Source organism: Lipotes vexillifer, unplaced genomic scaffold (assembly GCF_000442215.2).
Source record: "Lipotes vexillifer unplaced genomic scaffold, Lipotes_vexillifer_v1.1 scaffold498, whole genome shotgun sequence".
NCBI classification, from domain to species: domain Eukaryota; kingdom Metazoa; phylum Chordata; class Mammalia; order Artiodactyla; family Lipotidae; genus Lipotes; species Lipotes vexillifer.
The window spans coordinates 1,881,129-1,899,646 of NW_006793744.1; the positions used below are offsets into that span (position 1 = coordinate 1,881,129).

Consider the following 18,518-nt stretch of genomic DNA (forward strand, 5'->3'; position numbering starts at 1 on the left):
AGGGCATGCTGGGGCTGGGCTGCCTAGGCAGGATGGCTGGAGTGGGTGTGGGCTGGGGCCATTGCTATTTTAAAAGATACTGTGCTTCACTGAGTTCTGGTTAGAAGGGACCTTATGAAATATGATTTAAATGGGAGTTTGTGGGCTTGCCTGAGAAATGATTTGTCATTTAAATTATTTCTATGATGAAATGCTTTCTCCAATTCAAGCAAGTGACATACAAGAGTTATCTAGACAGCAGCTTCTCCTATAGGTGTAATCCTGCCTCATCAGAGGGGTCAACAATAGAGAGTTACTTGGAGCAGGAAAGTCACATGGGCTGCACAAGGTGTCTTAAATCACTATGAGGCTGTGTCATCTCCAAAGGGAGCCAGAAAGGGCTTTTGTGGTCTTTTTGCCACAGTGACTCCTTTGGCCATCAGTCCTTATGACTTGCCAGTGCTGAGCACTGTGGAGCATCGTTCAGTGCATTGAGATAAAGGCAGAAGTTAATGTTGCCAAAAAGGGTGATGATGGGAAAAGTGGGAAAAGTGGCAGCTCTGAGAGGATATCCCCTCCAACCCTCACAACACTGGCAGCACCAGAGTGGGCTTCCCTGAACTCCACATGTACTTTTTGCCCATCTCAAGGTTGTACCAGCATTAGAGGTGTGTCTGATTAATAACTGTTTAAACTGCAGGCTTTCTCTGTGCAAAGCAGCTGGTTGATGTAATTAAGCCACAGCATGCTCTTGGGGCAGAGGCTTTGCATTCCAGTAGTCTGTGGCTTGATTTTGGGCTCCCTGGCTTACTACCTGTGGGACATTGGCCACCCTATTTAACATTTCTGAACTGTGATTGCCTCATTTATGAAGTGAGGAGGGTAGCACCAGATCCTAAAGCAGTCCCGAAGATTATGTGAGAAAATGTAGTAACTCAATATGTCATATTGTTGTTATGGTTGTGTTATGTTTTCCAAATGTACCCCTCCCTCCCCCCGCCCAAATCTTCCTGCTTATTGGTGGTATGAGTTTGTAAAGCCCAGAACTTCCTTGCTACTCAGATTACACTGGACACAGATGTACTAGATTAGAAATTGTGTTGGTGTCAGAGCAGCCTCCACAAAGGGAAGCTTGGCCTTAAGTTGAAGTTGATGTGATCGAGCCCAGCTCTTTGTGGCTGGCCTGTGGCCTGTTTTTGAGACTGAATATTGCTTGACAGACAACCCAACTATAGTAGAGAGGAAACCCACTTCCTTTTCTCTGTTCTCTTTTCCACAGAGGAGCCCCGGTATACTCTGGGAGCGGAACAGCCGGTTTTTAAATGGCGTTGGTACTGGAGACTTTTCTTGGGTTTGCCTTCTGCACCGTGCCAATTTGCTCCAACCAGCTTTCCTTGTTTTTCATGAAATCCTCTACTTCCAAATGGAACATAGCTAATATGAGACTTACCTATAATATGATGAATAAGCAACGATCCATAAAGATCCTTAGGGTGTACTACCTCTCATGAACCGGAGCTTCTTTATCCAGGAAGAAATAGGGCCTTAATGAGCCTCTCCCATTGTTGTCTCTTAAGATGTCAATGGAGCATCTTGGCTCTCAGACTGTGTCAGGGCTTGGAGCTGAGCAGCCCGAAGAAGCTGGAGTGGGAGCACGGTGAGCATGAGCAGCAGACAGCATGGGCCTTGGCCATCTGAGATATAGGAGCTGTGAAGTGCCATGAGGCCACATGTGGGTACTTTTGGTATTGGAGTTCCTCTTCATGTGCACAGAAGTACAGCATTTAGCTAAGGTAATTCATTATACAGTAGAAAAGTGAACCATTCTCATTGAAATAGAATATGGATTATGTTCAGGGGATGAAAACAAGTAAAGTTCAATTCATCCAAAACTTAGATCCCTTTCACAAGTTTTAAACAACTTATATTTTGTAAGAAGGAGAAAGGATACCATATGTCCATTTACTGATGGATAAACCAAGCCCTACAAAGGCTGTGTAAAACTCCAAATTGGCCAATTTAGAAGGTCTCTTAATACCACCCTAAAGCTCTTCCCCAAATGGGATTAAATTAAAATACTCACAAACCAGAATTCATTTATTTGAATTTCAATCTTTATCTTTACATTTCTTTATCTGGTTTCTCTCACTGAATATATTTTCCTTCTCCAAAGTAGAAGAAAAAATTGATATTTATCTCTCCCACTTTTCTAGAGGATTAAAAAAGAATACCTGAATGGCTAAAAAATCATAAAAATATTTCATAGAAGCTTATGATTTATTCTCCTACACAGATCAAAAATTGACATTGCCTTATTATCATTGAACACTACACATTTTCTCTTCATCTCATCAGTTTTATCTGGATTGGATTCAGATCTTGTTCAGAACAAGAACACAGAGAGCAAGAACATACTTGTGGACACATTATGAGGTTATAAGCCCTTTGGAAAGATTTGTGAATGATCTGACGGAATTATATACATTTCAAGAGGTTGGCAATGGTAATTAAAGTGAGCACTGGAATATTAAACCTCATTTGTTATGAGAGTAATAGCTTGTCCATTACTCATGATTTATCAGACATAAAATACATACGTAGTTGTTAGAAGTACAAACTTCCAACTCTTGCTTTATGATAAAATGTATGTGATGTGACTTAGCATGGGATCCAATAAAATGCTGAGGAAAAAGCCAACATACAAATAGTGCTCTAAAAAATTTAAACAATAGCTTCACTTCTCTTTCTCCAGGCCTTCACTAGCTGATGTCTAAAATAATAAATTTCCCAGACATGTTGGAATCACCATTAAATAGGAATGTGAATGCACAGCAGTAGAACAAATCTCCAGTTTTGCTACAAAGGGTCAAAGAGGTGTAATACCCTCCTCCCCATCAGGAAAATGGATATTAAACATACTTTATAATGGCTAAAATTAAGGGTGTGGTGGGGAAGGAATGAATGGAATACATACTGTGGCGTTCTCCCTGAGAGGGGTTTTCGGGTAGTGCTGAAGAGGATGTAGCTGGAAATAACTGAGAACATTCCCCACATAGACAGAAATCACCACCAGTAAAGTTTTTTTTTTTTTTAACATCTTTATTGGAGTATAATTGCTTTACAATGGTGTGTTAGTTTCTGCTTTATAACAAAGTGAATCAGTTATATATATACATATGTTCCCATATCTCTTCCCTCTTGCATCTCCCTCCCTCCCACCCTCCCTAACCCACCCCTCTGCGTGGTCACAAACCACCTAGCTGATCTCCCTGTGTTATGTGGCTACTTCCCACTAGCTATCTATTTTACGTTTGGTAGTGTATATATGTCCATGCCACTCTCTCACTTTGTCACAGCTTACCCTTCCTCCTCCGCATATCCTCAAGTCCATTCTCTAGTAGGTCTGAGACTTTATTCCCGCCTTACCCCTAGGTTCTTCATGACCTTTTTTTTTCTTAGATTCCATATATATGTGTTAGCATATGGTATTTGTTTTTCACTTTCTGACTTCACTCTGTATGACAGACTCTAGATCCATACACCTCACTACAAATAACTCAATTTCGTTTCTTTTAATGGCTGAGTAATATTCCATTGTATATATGTGTCACATCTTCTTTATCCATTCATCTGTTGATGGACACTTAGGTTGCTCCCATGTCCTGGCTATTGCAAATAGAGCTGCAATGAACATTTTGGGACATGACTCTTTTTGAATTCTGGTTTCCTCAGGGGATATGCCCAGTAATGAGATTACTGAGTCATATGGTAGTTCTATTTGTAGTTTTTTAAGGAACCTCCATACTGTTCTCCATAGTGGCTGTACCAATTCACATTCCCACCAACAGTGCAAGAGTGTTCCCTTTTCTCTACACTCTCTCCAGCATTTACTGTTTCTAGATTTTTTGATGATGGCCATTCTGACCGGTGTGAGATGATATCTCACTGTAATTTTGATTTGCATTTCTCTAATGATTAATGATGTTGAACATTCTTTCATGTGTTTGTTGGCAATCTCTATATCTTCTTCGGAGAAATGTCGATTTAGGTCTTCTGCCCATTTTTGGATTGGGTTGTTTGTTTTTTTGTTATTGAGCTGCATGAGCTTCTTATAAATTTTGGAGATTAATCCTTTGTCAGTTGCTTCATTTGCAAATTTTTTCTCCCATTCTGAGGGCTGTCTTTTGGTCTTGTTTATGGTTTCCTTTGCTGCGCAAAAGCTTTGAAGTTTCATTAGGTCCCATTTTTTTATTTTTGTTTTTATTTCCATTTCTCTAGGAGGTGGGTCAAAAAGGATCTTGCTGTGATTTATGTCATATAGTGTTCTGCCTATGTTTTCCTCTAAGAGTTTGATAGGGTCTGGTCTTACATTTAGGTCTTTAATCCATTTTGAGTTTATTTTTGTGTATGGTGTTAAGGAGTGTTCTAATTTCATATTTTTACATGTACCTGTCCAGCTTTCCCAGCACCACTTATTGAAGAGGCTGTCTTTCCTCCACTGTATATTCTTGCCTCCTTTATCAAAGATAAGGTGACCATATGTGCGTGGGTTTATCTCTGGGCTTTCTATCCTGTTCCATTGACCTATATTTCTGTTTTTATGCCAGTACCATACTGTCTTGATTACTGTAGTTTTGTAGTATAGTCTGAAGTCAGGAGCCTGATTCCTCCAGCTCCATTTTTCTTTCTCAAGATTGCTTTGGCTATTAGGGGTCTTTTGTGTTTCCATACAAATGGTGAAATTTTTTGTTCTAGTTCTGTGAAAAATGCCAGTGGGAGTTTGATAGGGATTGCATTGAATCTGCAGATTGCTTTGGGTAGTAGAGTCATTTTCACAATGTTGATTCTTCCAATCCAAGAACATGGTATATCTCTCCATCTATTTGTATCATCTTTAATTTCTTTCATCAGTGTCTTATAATTTTCTGCATACAGGTCTTTTGCTCCTTAAGTAGGTTTATTCCTAGATATTTTATTCTTTTTGTTGCAATGGTAAATGGGAGTGTGTTCTTAATTTCACTTTCAGATTTTTCATTATTAGCGTATAGGAATACAAGAGATTTGTGTGCATTAATTATGTATCCTGCTACTTTACCACATCCATTGATTAGCTCTAGTAGTTTTCTGGTAGCATCTTTAGGATTCTCTATGTATAATATCATGTCATCTGCAAACAGTGACAGCTTTACTTCTTCTTTTCCAATTTGGATTCATTTTATTTCCTTTTCTTCTCTGATTGCTGTGGCTAAAACTTCCAAAACTACGTTGAATAAGAGTGGTGACAGTGGGCAACCTTGTCTTGTTCCTGATCTTAGTGGGAATGGTTTCAGTTTTTCACCATTGAGAACGATGTTGGCTGTGGGTTTGTCATATATGGCCTTTATTAGGTTGAGGAAAGTTCCCTCTATGCTTACTTTCTGGATGGTTTTTATCATAATTGGGTGTTGAATTTTGTTGAAAGCTTTCTCTGCATCTATTGAGATGATCATATGTTTTTTCTCCTTCAATTTGTTAATATGGTGTATCATGCTGATTGATTTGCGTATATTGAAGAATCCTTGCATTCCTGGAATAAACCCCACTTGATCATGGTGTATGATCCTTTTAATGTGCTGTTGGATTCTGTTTGCTAGTATTTTGTTGAGGATTTTTGCATCTAAGTTCATCGGTGATATTAGCCTGTAGTTTTCTTTCTTTGTGACATCTTTGTCTGGTTTTGGTATCAGAGTGATTGTGGCCTCGTAGAATGAGTTTGGGAGTGTTCCTCCCTCTGCTATATTTTGGAACAGTTTGAGAAGGATAGGTGTTAGCTCTTCTCTAAGTGTTTATAGAATTCGCCTGTGAAGCCATCTGGTCCTGGGCTTTTGTTTGTTGGAAGATTTTTACTCACAGTTTCTATTTCAGTGCTTGTGATTTGTGTGTTCACAGTTTCTATTTCTTCCTGGTTGTCTCGGCAGGTTGTGAATTTCTAAGAATTTGTCCATTTCTTCCAGGTTGTCCATTTTATTGACATAGAGTTGCTTGTAGTAATCTCTCAAGATCCTTTGTATTTCTGCAGTGTCAGTTCTTACTTCTCCTTTTTCATTTCTAATTCTATTGATTTGAGTCTTCTCCCTTTTTTTTCTTGATGAGTCTGGCTAATGGTTTATCAATTTTGTTTATCTTCTCAAAGAACCAGCTTTTATTTTTATTGATCTTTGCTATCGTTTCCTTCATTTCGTTTTCATTTATTTCTGATCTGATCTTTATGATTTCTTTCCTTCTGCTAACTTTGGGGTATTTTTGTTCTTCTTTCTCTAATTGCTTTAGGTGCAAGGTTAGGTTGTTTATTTGAGATGTTTCCTGTTTCTTAAGGTAGGATTGTATTGCTATAAACTTCCTTCTTAGAGCTGCTTTTGCTGCATCCCATAGGTTTTGGGTCGTCATGTCTCCATTGTCATTTTTTTCTAGGTATTTTTTGATTTCCTTTTTGATTTCTTCAGTGATCACTTCGTTATTAAGTAGTGTATTGTTTAACCTCCATGTGTTTGTATTTTTTACAGATTTTTTCCTGTAATTGATAGCATTGTGGTCAGATAAGATGCTTGATAAGATTTCAATTTTCTTAAATTTACCAAGGCTAGATTTGTGACACCAAGATATGATCTATCCTGGTGAATGTTCCATGAGCACTTGAGAATAATGTATATTCTGTTGTTTTTGGATGGAATGTCTTATAAATATCAATTAAGTCCATATTGTTTAATGTGTCATTTAAAGCTTGTGTTTTCTTATTTATTTTCATTTTGGATGATCTGTCCATTGGTGAAAGTGGGGTGTTAAAGTTCCCTACTATGATTGTGTTACTGTCGATTTCTCCTTTTATGGCTGTTAGTATTTGTCTTATGTATTGAGGTGCTCCTATGTTGGGTGCATAAATATTTACAATTGTTATATCTTCTTCTTGGATTGATCCCTTGATCATTATGTAGTGTCCTTCTTTGTCTCTTGTAATAGTCTTTATTTTAAAGTCTATTTTGTCTGCAATGAGAATTGCTACTACAGCTTTCTTCTGATTTCCATTTGCATGGAATATCTTTTTCCAGCCCCACACTTTCAGTCTGTACGTGTCCTTAGGTCTGAAGTGGGTCTCTTGTAGACCCACTTATATATGTAGACAGCATATATAAGTGTCTTGTTTTTGTATCCATTCAGCCAGTCTGTGTCTTTTGGTGGGAGCATTTAATCCATTTACATTTAAGGTAATTATCGATATGTATGTTCCTATTACCATTTTCTTAATTGTTTTGGGTTTGTTATTGTGGGTCTTTTCCTTCTCTTGTGTTTCCTGCCTAGAGAAGTTCCTTTAGCATTTGTTGTAAAGCTGGTTTGGTGGTGCTGAACTCTCTTAGGTTTTGCTTGTCTGTAAAGGTTTTAATTTCTTCATCAAATCTGAATGAGATCCTTGCTGTTTAGAGTAATCTTGGTTGTAGGTTTTTCTCCTTCATCACTTTAAATATGTCCTGCCACTCCCTTCTGGCTTGCAGAGTTTCTGCTGAAAGATCAGCTGTTAACCTTATGGGGATTCCTTTGTGTGTTATTTGTTGTTTTTCCCTTGCTGCTTTTAATACTTTTTCTTTGTATTTAATTTTTGATAGTTTGATTAATATGTGTCTTGGTGTGTTTCTCCTTGGATTTATCCTGTATGGGACTCTATGTTCTTCCTAGACTTGATTAACTATTTCCTTTCCCATATTTGGGAAGTTTTCAACTATAATCTCTTCAAATATTTTCTCAGTCCCTTTCTTTTTCTCTTCTTCTTCTGACACCCCTATAATTCGAATGTTGGTACGTTTAATGTTGTCCTAGAGGTGCCTGAGACTATCCTCAGTTCCTTTCATTCTTTTTTCTTTATTCTGCTCTGAAGTAGTTATTTCCACTATTTTATCTTCCAGGTGACTTATCCGTTCTTCTGCCTCAGTTATTCTGCTACTGATCCCTTCTAGAGTATTTTTAATTTCATTCATTGTGTTATTCATCTTTGCTTGTTTCCTCTTTAGTTCTTCTAGGTCCTTGTTAAGTGTTTCTTGAGTTTTCTCTATTCTATTTCCAAGATTTTGGATCATCTTTACTATCATTATTCTGAATTCTTTTTCAGGTAGACTGCCTATTTGCTGTTCGTATGTTAGGTCTGGTGGGTTTTTATCTTGCTCCTTCCTCTGCTGTGTGTTTTTCTGTCTTTTCATTTTGCTTATCTTACTGTATTTGGGGTCTCCTTTTTGCAGGCTGCAGGTTCATAGTTCCCGTTGTTTTTGGTGTCTATCCCCAGTGGCTAAGGTTGGTTCAGTGGGTTGTGTAGGTTTCCTGGTGGAGGGGACTAGTGCCTATGTTCTGGTGGATGAGGCTGGATCTTGTCTTTCTGGTGGGCAGGTCCACATCTGATGGTGTGTTTTGGGGTGTCTGTGGCCTTTTTATGATTCTCGGCATACTCTCTGCTAATGGATGGGGCTCTGTTCCTGTCTTGCTAGTTGTTTGGCATAGGATGTCCAGCACTGTAGCTTGCTTGTCATTGAGTGAAGCTGGGTGTTGGTGTTGAGATGGAGATCTCTGGGAGATTTTTGCCGTTTGTTATTATGTGGAGCTGGGAGGTCTCTTGTGGACCAGTGTCCTGAAGTTGGCTCTCCCACCTCAGAGACACAGCCCTGACGCTTGGCTGGAGCACCAAGAGACTGTCCTCCACATGGCTTTTGGGAGGTCTGAGGTCTTTTGCCAGCGTTCAGTAGGTGTTCTATAGGAGCAGTTCCACGTGTAGATGTATTTCTGATGTATCTGTGGGGAGGAAGGTGATCTCCACGTCCTAGTCTTCCATCATCTTCTCCTGTCTCCACCACCAGTGAAGTTTTATTGTGAAATACTAAGGGACAACCCACATCTGCAATAGGGTCACCAGCTGTCAGAGAGATAAACAGAAAGGCTCCTTCAGTGACTGAGGGCCAGATGGCACATCTACTATTACACGATTCAGGAGCTACTCTGGGGCGGGGGGAAGCCACCTTCACCATCCTGTCTGGAACATGCACCTGGCTCACCACGCACCTGCAAGCTGCTCTATACATGTGCAGCTGTGGAAGGCACAGTTATTTGAACATTAGGATGGGAAATAATCCAAAATATGCATCTTCTGTCACCTCCTTCTACAGATATTTCAGATGAAAGGAACTTTAGGGTGCAACAGCTATGTGATTTTGGACAAATGAGCTGCACTTTAGTGGTAAAATCGGGGGACACAATGTCTTCTTCCCCTGTGTTGACTGAGGTGGGGAACAAATGAGATCACAGCAGGGAAAGTGCTCTGGAAGCAGTACTGAGCTACAGGGAGCCAAGTGGCTGTTGTTACTATGACAGCACATTCGCAAATGCACTGCGATGGCAAAGGAGGGAGTGATGTCGATGCAGCAGCGTCTGGGACTCTCTTGCCTGCTGTCCCACTGCGTTCTGCAGGGCTACTCTCGCATCCCAACTGTTGGGTTACCTTGTCCCTGATGATTGGATCTGCAACCCACCATATTTCTTCTTGCCTTTTCTCTTCAGTTATTGGTGCCCTGTCCAGGCAGCCCCAGATGTGGATCAGACTCTTTCGTGTCCCTCTGTGTGTAACCCCTTTGTGGCCTATACCACTGACCTGAGTCCAAGTAGCCTTCAGAGGGTCCTTTAAGTTTGCTGGCCTCAATCCCACTTGGCAGGAAGCAGGATAGACTGTGCTGATGAGCTGTCAGGTCAATGACTTGTTATGGTTACCATAGTGACACTCTTACTCTACAGATCAGGCCTAATGCCAGCTACTCACCTCCTTATAAAAAGCACAATAGCAATAACCTTTGATCTTTTATGTTTTATCACATTCAGACTAACCACTTATATATGCTCAGCACCAATATACGAGGAGGCTGGCAAAGAAGTTTTGTCTCAGGTGTAGACTTTAATAGGTAGTGGCACCTGGCAATACTTTGTTGAGGAAGATTCTGAGCTTGGGTCTTAGTTTAGCAGTAAAGAGTATCATGATCAGTTAGTTATGTCTGCCAGTGATGTGGAAAAAGTTGCCAGAGCACGCAGGTCACATGTTTGTCATCTGAGTATAAAAAAGACTGATGTCATTTGTTTGTTTACTTTCTTCATCTTCGTGATAAAAAGAGGTGGCTTAGAAAAAAAAGTTTGTGAGTATATTTTTGGGTCCTTTAATAAGAACTTGGTTATAATAGTCTCAAAGTCAATAACCAAAATTATTTGATAGAACTTCAAGATTTAAACCAAAAAGGCCCAAGGCCACAGCCATTCTTCTTTCCATGTCAAATAAGAAGACATCTTCCAGGCTTTTTATTCTTTTTATTTCTTCATCTCATAAATGGCCTGGATCTGAAGTCTTCTTAGAGTGGCTCTAAATCTTCTTTCAGAGAACACTACAATTGTTATAATATATATGCATTTGAACAAAAATACACACAGATCAAATCTGAAGTAACTATTTGGAGAGTTCAGGAAAAACTATCTTATAATAGCTTACTTTTTTTATCTTTAAATTACAGGCAGTACTTTCAGGGAAGAGTAAATACTCTTTACTTCTGTCCAAATTAGTCAGATCATTGCTTTAATTTTCCATTCTACTTTGTGGGTACCGTCAAAGCTAATGAATGAGTTTGCACTTTTCTTTCTGAAATTGAGATGAAGATGTATATATCTAAACAGGAAAAACAGGCTTTACTTAAGGAAGTAGAGTAGTTTTCATGAGGGCCACAAACCACATGCTAGGTAACCAGGACTCAAGATAGTGATAATGAAAGTGTGCAACCCCTTGAAAAATCTCCTCCGTATCTAGATCATTAATTTCCCATAGCTGATCATGGAGATTGTTAGCCATGATAAATGATAGATTTTGACTTTTTTCTTAGTTTATTACTTCTGATATTAAAAGAGGAAATGGACATAAACTCCATCTTTCAAAATCTGATCATCTCTCATTTGCATTTTTCACCTTTTTGTTTTAAGAATTTGATTCATTTTTATATCTACCCCATAAAATGCTGAATTTTTTTAAAATAAAAAGTTAAGATTCAGTTCAGTTTAATTTAGTGAAACTACCATGCTCCTATGTTTTATACTTTAGATTATAAGCCAAAATTTACAAGACTAATCCATTTCCTCTAATCAGTGGAGCTACACTCTTTTACAGTTTGAAGTGATGACTGGACTATATTCTTATAAAACTAGTTCTTTCCCTGTAGGTCTATAAGTACAACCTATTTCTAGAAGATGCCAAATTTCTCTTACTTGATGCCTGGATTTAATTAACAGTAAATAACAATGTTCAAATGTATACACACGCTACTTAAAAAAAAATAGGCCTTGGAGATCAGAAATAAAAGGAAAGCAAAAAATCATTATAATGTATTGTGTCTGCAAATATTTAATTTCTTAACTATCTTTAAAGTGGATACCCAGTGCCGTGTTTTCTCAGCATGCAAAGGGAAAGGTCAGAAGTTTGCATGATGAATTCAATAATTGTATGAGAACTCATTTTGAAATGAGGGCCACATTTCAGAGCAATTTAAAAGATTCTTTATCAATTTCCAGAGCAGTTAGAACTTCTCATTTTTAATAATAACTGCCACATATGAAATGTAGGAATGTTGTGCCTCATAAATAAACACATGAAATATGTGAAATTGAGGCACATGCATGCAAAGGAGGAAGCCTGGCAGCTGGGACACATTAATAATGCCAGAGGGGTCACCATCTGGGCATGTGCGGATAAAACACATCTGCATTCCTGGCAAAGGTTAGCCTGTGCATCTGGATCACATCACCCTGTCCTCCCCACCCACGTATCATGGCAGGAGGAATTTCCTGATGAATAAGATGCTGCTGAAAGGTACCATGTTTGTTCTTGCAGCCACGAACATAATGAATCTGAAAAGAACTGCTAATCAAGTCAAAACAAAGGAATCTTTTCATTTGTCTAATTGTACAGAATGATGAATGAGTCACACAGTATGAAAGAAAGAAAGAAAGAAAGAAAGAAAGAAAGAAAGAAAGATAAAGAAAGAAAGAAAAAGAGAAAGAAAGAAAAAGAGAAAGAAAGTTGTGTTATGCCCATTCCCTTTGCGCTACAAATCCTAAACTATCTGCAACCATTTGTGGTGTGTCTGTGTGTATTTGTATGGGTGGGGCTGGAGGGAGAGCAGAGGGATGCTCAGAGGTAAGCAGAAAATTATAATTTCCTGGCTCCAGGAAATATTGCTGCTATCAGTTCAAAGTCAATGAAGGAGAGTGTGGACAAATTGAACAAGTAAAAGTACGGAATCCTGGCATATGAAGGGGTCTTAGAAATTCACTTGCTCCATATTTCTCTCTTCAAATCAATTGACTGTTGATTTTGCTACTTAAATTCTTAAAGGAGATTCTGCAGTGGCATATATGTATACATGTAAGTATGTATGCAACTATGTATGTATTTGTGTATTAAAAAGATTTGAATAGATAACACTTTATTGGTACAGTAATATGTTCTAGTGTTTCACAGATATTAATAGGCAGGAAGTTTGATTTAAATAAAGCAAATTTTCAATCTGTGGCAAATTATTTCCCTGTGTATTGAGGCAAGTTAACAGTGTATCTGAAGCTGAAATTCTGTGTATTTACTCATCAAGCCTTCTATTGATTTGAAGAGCAGTAGAAAGATTCTTTTTTGGTGCACCCTCCTCCACTTCCTGCAGATACGAAAAACAGGATACATAAAAGAAGGTGGCGAGGGTGTTGTTGAATGAAATTTTATTTTTAATTAAATGCTGTTAAAAGCATTTGGGAATAATTTAACTTTGAGGCTTTGCTTATGTGTATACTGTATCAACACTAGCAGCTGGAAAGAGAAAAATTCAAATATCCAGATGTTCAGTCTATGTTGTGCTAAAAATGTGATTGTGTATTTGCAAACATTCAGGTATTTAGTAGTATCTCAAACAAAATATGAAAAATCTTCTACTTTCTACCCACACTTTTTGGCATCACCTAGGAGCAGTTAATGTTATATTTTTCAACTTTATTTTCTTAATAACCTGTTTCCTTTGCTTTATGTATTTATGATAAGCTTCTCTGATATACACAGCTCCTATAGACCATACAACAGAATCAGTCTAGACAAATTAAATGAGCACTTCGGAAGACAGACAAATTTGTTAAAAGCTGTATCTGAAAAAATTCTGAGCTTTTGGATTGGTCTCTTGCCTCTGAAGTACCTGGTCCAAATTATGCATGAAATAATGTGAAAGGAATAATACTTCATGCATAATAAATAATACCTTCAGGGCATAAATATTATGTATAGATAATAATAATACCTTCAATGTACAAAGCTGTTCACACACATTATTGTGTGTGTACTTGCTACTTTTTTTCTAAATTCCTCCCTTTTTTATCTGTAAACTCCCACTCCCACCATTTATCATTGATTGACTGAATTGTTCCATCCCAGTACACAAATATAGGAGTATCAGAATTGTTAACCTGTACCGCATGGGAAACAACCTTACCCACTAGTGATCACATGCAGCTCCTATTGCCTTCATCTTACAGACTCCTCATTTCCAAAGGTACTCAGAGCAGCACCTTTTCCCCTAATTCCCTTCAATGAGGTTGTTTCACACACTTGTAATGCACTTAGATTTTCTCTTCACGGTCTGCATTTCTCCCTGGGATTCCCTAACCTTCCTAAATGATTTTTTTAAATTTGCATACCTTAAGGTCTGCTTTTTGTGCTGTGTGTTCAATGGGATTTGACAAATGCATGATATCTTGTAAGCAAAATTACAGTATCATACAGATCAGTTTTACTGCTTTAAATTCCCATTTCACTTTCTTATCCTTATCCTTTTCCTTCCCTGAGCCACTGGCAACCACTGATCATTTTATTGTCTTTGTTTTTGCATTTTCCAGAATGTCATATAATTGGAATCATACAGTATATAGTCTTTTCATATTGGCTTGTTCCTCCATGTCTTTTTGTGGCTTGATAGCCCATATCTTTTTACTGCTGACTAATGCTTCATTGTATGGAGGTACCACAGTTTGCTTATTCATTCATATTTTAAAGGACATCTTGGTTGCTTCCAGTTTGCAGTGATTATGAGTAAAGGTGCTATAAATATTTTCATGCAGGTTTTTGTGTGAATGTAGGTTTCAATTCAATTGAGTAAATACCTAGTAGTGATCACTGAATCATAAGGCTACGTTTAGCTTTGTGGGAGACTGCCCAGCTGCCTTCCAAAATGGCTTTACCATTTTGCATTCCCACACAGCAAGGGTTCCTGCTGCTCCACATCCTCATCAGCATTTGGTATTGTTAGATTTTTTATTTTAACCATTGTAATAAGCATGTATTTGCAACTCATTATTGTTTTAACTTGCAATTCCCTAATGACAAATGATGGTGAGCTTCTTTTCATATGCTTATTTGCCATCTGTATATCTTCCTTGATGAGCTGTCTTTTTAGATATTTTGACATTTAACTGAGTTGATTTCCTATGATTGAGCTTTAAGTATATTTTGAATAGCAGTCCTTTATTAAGTATGTATTTTATAGTTACTTTCTCCCAGTTTGTAGCTTGTCTTTTCATTCCCTTAACAGTGTCTTTCAAAGAGCACTTTTTACTTCAAATAAAATCCAACTTACCAATATTTTCTTTCCTGGGTCATGCTTTAGGTGTTGTATCTAAAAACTCATCACCAAATACAAATTCATCTAGATATTTTTCCTGTGTTATCTTCTAGAAGTTTTATAGTTTTGCATTTTACATTTAGGTCCATGATCCATTTTGAGTTCATTTTTGTGAAATACATAAGTTCTATGTCTAGATTGTCTAGATTATTATTAATTTTTTTGCATATGGATGGCCAATTTTTCAGTACCATTTGTTGAAAGATATCCTTGCTCCATTGAATTGCCTTTTTGCTCCTTTGTCATGGATCAGTTGACTATATTTTTGGGCGTCTATTTATGGGCTCTCTATTCAGTTCCATTGATCTATGTGTCTATTCTTTCACCAATACCACACTGTAGTCATTACTACAGCTTTATAGTAAATCTTGAAGTTGGGGAGCATCACTCCTCCAACATTGTTCTTCATTGTTGTGCTGTCTATTCTAGGTGATTTGCCTTTTCTTATAAATTGTAGAATCAGTTTGTCAATGTTCACAAAATAGGTTGCTGGGATTTTGATTGGGATTGTAGAACCTTTAGATCAAGTTGGAAAGAATCAACATCTTGACAATATTGAACTTTCCAATCCATGAACATTGATTATCTTTCCATTTATTTGCGATCTTCTCAGTTTTTGCATATAGCTCTTGTACATATTTTGCTAGATTTGTACCTAAGTATTTCCTTCCTAATTATTGCAAATGGTATTGTGTTTTAATTTCAAATTCTAATTATTCATTTCTAGTATATAAGAAAGTAATTGACTTTTGTATATTGACCTCGTTTCCTGCAACCTTGCTATAATTACTTATTATTTCCAGGAGTTTTTTGTTGATTTTTTTGGAGTTTTCCATAGAGACAAACATGTCATCTACAAACAAAGATGGTTTTATTTCTTCCTTCCCAATCTGTATACCTTTTATTTCCTTTTTTTGTCTTATTGTACTAGCCAGGACTTCCAGTACAATGACGAATTGGGGTGATAAGAGGAGACATTTTTGTCTTCTTCCTTATCTTAAGGGGAAAGCATCCAGTTTCTCACCATTAAGTATAATGTTAGGGTAGGTTTTTTGTAGATATTCTTATCAAGTTGAAGAGTTCCCCTCTATTTCTAGTTTGCTGAGAGTTTTTATATGCATGGGTGTTGGACCTTGTCAGATGCTTTTTCTACATCCATTAATATAATCATGTAAGTTTTCTTCTTTACCCTCTTGGTGTGGTTGATTGCATAAACTGATTTTTAATTGTTGAACCAATCTTACCTACCTGGAACAAATTCCACTTGGTCATGATGTATAATTCTTTTAAATGCATGGTTTAATTCAATTTGCTTCTATTTTGTTTAGGATTTTTACAATTATTTTCATGAGAGATACTGGTCTAGAGTTTCTCTTTCTTATAATGTCTTCATCTGGTTGAGGTATTAGGATAATGCTGGCCTCAAAGAATGCGTTCTGAAATATTTCCTCTGCTTCGACTTTCTAGAGAGATTGTAGAGAATTGGTATCATTTCTTCCTTAAATGTTCGGTAGAATTCACGAGTGAAACCATCTAGACCTGGTGCTTTATGTTTTGGAAGGTTATTAATTATTGATTCAATTTTTAAAGATAGATATAAGGCTTATTCAGACTATTTCTCCTTATGTGAGTTCTGGTATAGTTTGAGTCTTTCAAGGAATTAGTCTATTTCATCTAAACTTGTAGGCATACAGTTGTTCATAATATTCATTTATTTGCTTTTTATGTCCATGAGATCAGTAATAATGACCCTTTATTCTTTTCTTATATTAGTAATTTGTGTTCTCTCTCTTATTTTTCTTTGTTAGCTGGCTAGAGGTTTATTAAATTTATTGATCTTCTCAAAGAACTAGATTTTGAACTAGTTTTGAACTCTTCTCCCCTTAGCATGACTTGTAATTTTTGGTTGAGAAGTTCTTATTGAGGTTCTTATTTGGGTAGTAAGAACATATAGTGTGAGATTTTGTGTTAATTTGGCTAGGAGTTGGGCTGTGTTTGATGTTTGCCATGTGTTAGAGGCTTCAATTTCCATTAGTATACGTGTTTGTGTCTCTCTTTTTGTCACTGGTTTCCCTAGAAACGCATTCTTGTGTAGCTTGCAGCTCTTTCAGCTGTAATCCACTGTTTTCTGGATGCCTGATGATGTGGGGGTCAGGTGATGGGCAGTGGAAGTGTTCTATTATTCTGTGATTAAGCCTTGGTCTTTTAGTAGTCCCTATACTACGACCTTCACAGTGTTTCTGAACTTTTTGTTTTCCCCTGAGGTGAGACAGGAAGGCTAGAGAGGCCTGGAGTTGGGTAATTTCCCTTTCTGCACATTGACTAAGGCTCTGATAAAATCTTTTCCCTTGCGGTGCAGGTCTTTGTCATGGTGAACACTCGGGGTCTAGTTCAAAATAATTAACTTTTCCCCTAACCGTCAGAAGCACAAAAGTTTTTCTTGGCTCTTTACCATGAGAAGACTTGGTGGGATCCTTCGAGGTAAAATCTACAAAAATATGGGCAGTCCTTAAGATTGTGGCCCGGGAAGTTTCTCACTCTCACACTGGCCTAAACTCTACTCCCAGCAATTCTTCCAAGTTACCCATTAAGTGTTTCCTCCAGTTTATGTTTCTTGCAGCTTCTGCTCCCAATAAACAGATCTTAGTTTTGAGTTCCTGTATTCATCTGTCTTTCCAGTTTTGTGGGTGATGGCTTTCCCTGTGACCTCAATTCTCTGATAGGTCCAGGAAAAGTCACTGACATTCAGTTTGTTCAGCTTTTTTTTTTTTTTTCTTGTTATATGGGAGTGATGACTTTTAAGCTTCTTATATTAGAGCTGAAACTGGAAGGCCTTCCTATTTTTAAAAATTCCTTCATTTTAAAGATCAGGAAACTGAGGCTCACTGTGGTAAGATGAGTAGCTAGAGTCGTCTAACTCCTAAACCAGTGCTCTTCTCTTCACAGCCTGCCCCTGGTTCCTGGTAATACATCTCACAGAACCAGCCTGGGGAATACTCCCAGACAAAGCAGATGGCAGAGTAGGAGGGTGTGCTAAGACAGGGTAAACAGATGTGATGTTTGAACAAACAATACATCAAAATCTCCTAGCAGAGAATGTAAATTAATGGGTGTAAATAAATGTATTCATTTTAGTTTTACAAAAGCATTCAGAAAAAGACTCTTATTAGTAAACTGCTTTTACAGTGTATGATTAAATTTGCACAAATGTTATATACAAGTCATAACCTTTGAATGTATTCAGAGTCAACTAATGGTACTGAACACTCACTGTGTATCTAGAAATTCTCACAGGGAAATATTCTGAATCACAAGTCTGGGAGATGGGCTCTTATCCGCAGTGTTTGCATTTTGCAGATTAGGAAACCGTGATTCAGAGATATTGAAGGAACTGATCCTTGATATGAGAGAAAATAACTAGTGAGGTTGGATTCTTGTCTCCTCTCTGCAACTAATTAGTGATATGACCTTGACCAAGTTATTTAATCTCTCTGAACTATATTTCACAAAGGGAAGAAAAAAATTATTATCTCCCAGGGTAACTTAGATAATGTACAAAAAGCACTTATTACAACTATAATAAGATGTAATAGTTATATATAAATTTATATCTAGTATTTCATATATAAGTATATTGTTATAGTGATACAATAATTATTATTACTATGGAGTAACTATTATTATAGTAATTATAATTAAGTTATATATAATAATATACTACTAATATACTGGTGGAAGTTACAATATCAAATCATGGAAATAAACTTTACTATATGGCCCCTTATAGAAAAG

General features: G+C 37.3%; 1 protein-coding gene across 1 annotated transcript in view; it reads right to left on the reverse strand.

The window, feature by feature from the left end:
• Positions 1-18,518, reverse strand: part of RNF175 (ring finger protein 175) — a 66,712-nt gene that overhangs the window by 22,419 nt on the left and 25,775 nt on the right. The window contains 2 exon segments of the mRNA XM_007472083.1: positions 2,954-3,076; positions 8,850-8,908. Of these exon segments, the coding sequence (XP_007472145.1) occupies positions 2,954-3,076; positions 8,850-8,908 (182 nt within the window).